General features: G+C 58.6%; 1 protein-coding gene across 1 annotated transcript in view; it reads right to left on the bottom strand.

Moving 5' to 3' along the window:
- Positions 1 to 631: 631 nt before the first annotated feature.
- The window catches only part of LOC133339592 (membrane-associated progesterone receptor component 2-like), a 6,169-nt gene continuing 2,753 nt past the window's right edge, over positions 632 to 4,047 (bottom strand). The window contains exons 2-3 of the mRNA XM_061547714.1: positions 2,209 to 2,364; positions 632 to 1,697 (exon numbers count right to left, since the gene is read on the bottom strand). Coding sequence (XP_061403698.1) covers positions 1,600 to 1,697; positions 2,209 to 2,364 — 254 coding nt within the window. The 3' untranslated portion in view covers positions 632 to 1,599. The remainder of the gene's footprint in view (positions 1,698 to 2,208; positions 2,365 to 4,047) is intronic.

Below are 4,047 nucleotides of genomic sequence, written 5' to 3'. Positions count from 1 at the left end.
ACCTGTGTGTTGTAAAGAATGCTGAAATATGAAACATGTGCCAATTGGATGGTGAATGAAAGCTGCCTCTATCGGGTTCACGAGTGTGAATCTGGCTCCGATACGAGCCAGTGCCTCCCCAACCATTCACCTCACCGCATGTCACTGACTTTCATCAGCTAGCCGAGACCAGGCCACCATGGGTTTGATTGGGGTCCTGGGTGGAATAACGGCAGGCGCATCTTACAGATGACAAGTCGATGGTGAGTGGGCAGATCAGCTCCACGATAGGTCCTGGTGTCAAGGACTTGGGCCCACATCCGCTGGTCCGTCATTATGTAGTCCAGCAGATGTTCTTGCTTGGACCCGGCGTGCATCCATGATGTTGTGTGGATGCACCGATGCCGGAACAGCATGTTGGTAATTACAAGCCCATGGGCTGCACAGAAGTCTAACAGCCTCCTACCGTTGTTATTGAGCTGATCTGGCTCATGCCTTCCAATCACTCACCAACTCACCCACATGCTCACCCACACGCTCACCCACTCGCTCACTCACACACTCACTCGCTCACTCACACACTCACTCACACACTCACCCACACACCCACACACTCACCCACACACCCACACACTCACTCACCCACTCACTCACCCACACGCTCACAACACTCAAGTGGTTTGTCATCGCGTGTAAATTTATAGCAGCAGCCAAGATCCACGCGACCACCGCGGGGGAGAGATACAGACACACGCGGAGCCCAAATATAAATATACAGCAGTGGCAGCAGCAGCAGCGGCAGCGGCAGCAACAGCAGCAACAGCAGCGGCAGCAACAGCAGCAACAGTAGCAGGCGTCATAGCGGTCGTGACCGGCCCCGCGACCTCCGGCGTCGCAGGCGAGGCAGATGGACATCTCCTCGCCACTCGCCACCAAACGGGACACCAATTCCTGCCATCACGGCTCCGTGAGCCCTCAGCGTGACGTCATCTTGAGCCCAATCGGGCGTCGGCATTCGCGTCCCCCCCCCCCCCCCCCCCCCGCAGCGCCCGTCATGATTCGGCCAATAGCAGCACCAGTCATGATTTGGCCAATCGCGGCGCCCGTCATGATTCGGCCAATCGAGGCGCCCGTCATGATTCGGCCAATCGCAGCGCCCGTCACGATTCGGCCAATCACGGCGCCCGTCATGATTCGGCCAATAGCAGCACCAGTCATGATTCGGCCAATAGCAGCACCAGTCATGATTCGGCCAATCGCGGCGCCCGTCACGATTCGGCCAATCGCGGCGCCCGCGCACCGACAACAACCAATCGCGGCGCTCGCTCACTTAAACGAATGTCCAATCGCGAGTCTTGCTCGCTAAAGTCATCATCCAATCGCGTTGCGGCGCGTTGCACCTCGACCAATCGCATCTTTGGACTCGCCGACCCAACCGGGTATTCGGCACTCACTCTCGTCCCGTCCGGTCCGGTTTGATCCGGTTTAGTCCGGTCCAGTCCGGTCCGGTCCAGCTTCCTGACCACTCTCCCCACTGTGACCCCCCCCCCCAGAGGCACCTCCCCTCCCACGGATCGACCAATCACATCGCTGCTCCTGCTGCCGCCCCTCCGTGCTGCGTCAGTCGTCCCTGGAGGGCTCCCGGAGGTCCTCGTCGTCCGTGTAGTCCGCAGGCTCCTCACCCGGCCGCAGCAGACGCCCCACGTAGCGATACTTCTCTGTGGGGGCACGGGGGGGGGGGGGGTGAGTCTCTGTGGTGGTGAGTCTCTGTGTGAGTGAGTCTCTGTGTGAGTGAGTCTCTGTGTGAGTCTCTCTGTGTGAGTCTCTGTGTGAGTGAGTCTCTGTGGTGAGTCTCTGTGTGAGTGAGTCTCTGTGTGAGTCTCTGTGTGAGTGAGTCTCCGAGTGAGTGAGTCTCTGTGTCAGCGAGTCTCCGAGTGAGTCTCTGCATGGGTGAGTCTGTGAGTGAGTCTGATTGAGTGAGTATCTCAGTGAGTCTCTGAGACTCTGTGTGTGCGAGTCTCTGCGTGAGTGAGCCTCTGTATGAGTGAGTCTCTGCGTGGGTGAGCCTGTGAGTGAGTCTCCGAGTCTGTGAGTGAGTCTCTGATTGAGTCTCTGTGGTGGTGAGTCTCTGTGTGAGTGAGTCTCTGTGTGAGTGAGTCTCTGTGTGAGTGAGTCTCTGAGTCTGTGAGTGAGTCTCTGATTGAGTCTCTGTCTGAGTGAGTCTCCCACCCATGAACTGCATCTCCCACTCCCGCACGCTCTCCGTCTGCACGGCCGTCAGGTCTGACAGGTCGTCGTAGGTGTCCCGCAGCGCGTCCCGGTCCAGCCGGAAGGACGCGAGACCACGGGACGCGTCACGGCCCGCAAACACTCCGTAGGGGCCGTCTTGGGGGGGGGCGGGGGAGGGAGGGAGAGGAGGGGGAGAGAGAGGGAGGGAGGGGGAGAGAGAGGGAGGGAGGGGGAGAGGGAGGGAGGGGAGGAGAGAGAGAGGGAGGAACGGGGAGGGAGGGGGGAGGGGGGAGGGAGGGGGAGGTGGGAGGGAGGGGGAGGGGTGACCCTGCATCCGAGGCAGTCGACCTGCAGTAGGCCCAAGGCTGCATCTGGCTGGAGGCTGTGACGGTGACGGGCGCCACTCACAGTGCGCTAACCACTGCACCACCCCTCCCCACTCACAGTGCACTAACCGCTGCACCACCGCTCCCCACTCAGTGCGCTAACCACTGCACCACGCACACACACCATGCACACCGCACTCACTCACACACACCACTAAGTGGCGGTGACGTCACCACGATGCTTGTGCCAGGCCATGTGCACCTTGAGGCCATGTGAAGTGTCGAACGCCCGCTGGCAGGTCACGGGGCAGACCCAGGTGCCACAGTTCGACTGACTGAGATGACCGAGATGACTGGCTGAGGCACCACCTGTGCCCCCTACTGTGCCAACTTGCTGTGCTTTAGCCACCCGGCGCTCCGCTCGGTGTTGTGAGCATCGCTCATCCGCCCTCCGTTGTTGTTGGAGGGCGACTGCCTCCAACTGCCCAGTAGAAGCGTCCTTCACGAGCCTCCTCCACTGAGGCCGATCTTGATACCGCTGGTACCGGTCATCGGCAAGTCCACTCAGCTCCACGTCCTCCTGTACCACATCACTCCATCTCTTCTCTAGCCCATGCCGCGCCCGTTTAGTCCCCTCGATCAGGCCGAACACAAGCTGTTTAGGCATGCGGTGGCTGGGCATGCGGGCTACATGACCCAGCCAATGCAGCCTTGCCTGCCGGAGGAGTTCAACGATGGGACTTTGTCCAGATCTTTCGAGGATTTGTGAGCTCCTCACACAATCCAGCCTGGTTAAACCCAGGATGGATCGTAGGCAGGCCAGCCTGAATGTTTCTAACCAGCGAATATGTTCCATTAGGGGGGTCCACGTTTTGCAAGTGTAGAGAAGGGAGGAATGACTGTGGCCGAGAAGACCTGAAGCTTCGTGCGGAGCAACAAACCAGGTAGCTTCCACACAGCGTTGCACAACCGATGAAAAGATATTGCCGCTCGACTGATTCGGAGTGAGACCTCTGCTGTTAAACCGGAGCCGGTCATGAGCACACTGCCTAGGTATGGAAACTCTCCACAACTGCCCCATCACCATTGGGAGTTGTGGGGTTGGAGTGTCCGATGGTACAAAATACCCAGGCAGGTGCTTCGTTTTAGTGGGGCTGATGGTAAGGCCCCACCTCTTAGTGGTACACTGCAGTTTCAGCAGCAGTGCCTCCAACTCCCCCTCTGAATGAGCAGCAATTACCAGATCGGCATACATAACGTGGTTGACCAATAGGGAGCCATCCCTTGATCGCACCCGGGCATCGATCAGCCTCCCATTGTATCTGTACCAGATGGAAATTCCTCCGGTACAGCTACTGAAGGCTTTACGAACTACGTGGTAGAAATAGATGTTAAATAATGTGGGAGCCAGAGGACATCCCTGTCGCACCCCAAGGTGTACAGGGAAAGGCTCCGACTCCCGGTCACGTAGTTTTACCTGGGCCCACTCACCATCATGAAGGTCCTTAATGAT

Source organism: Lethenteron reissneri, unplaced genomic scaffold (assembly GCF_015708825.2).
Source record: "Lethenteron reissneri isolate LAM-NWPU_2019-01 unplaced genomic scaffold, ASM1570882v1 scaffold_1930, whole genome shotgun sequence".
NCBI classification, from domain to species: domain Eukaryota; kingdom Metazoa; phylum Chordata; class Hyperoartia; order Petromyzontiformes; family Petromyzontidae; genus Lethenteron; species Lethenteron reissneri.
The sequence above is the reverse complement of the archived record's forward strand: the minus strand, read 5'-3'. Positions and strand labels throughout refer to the sequence as shown.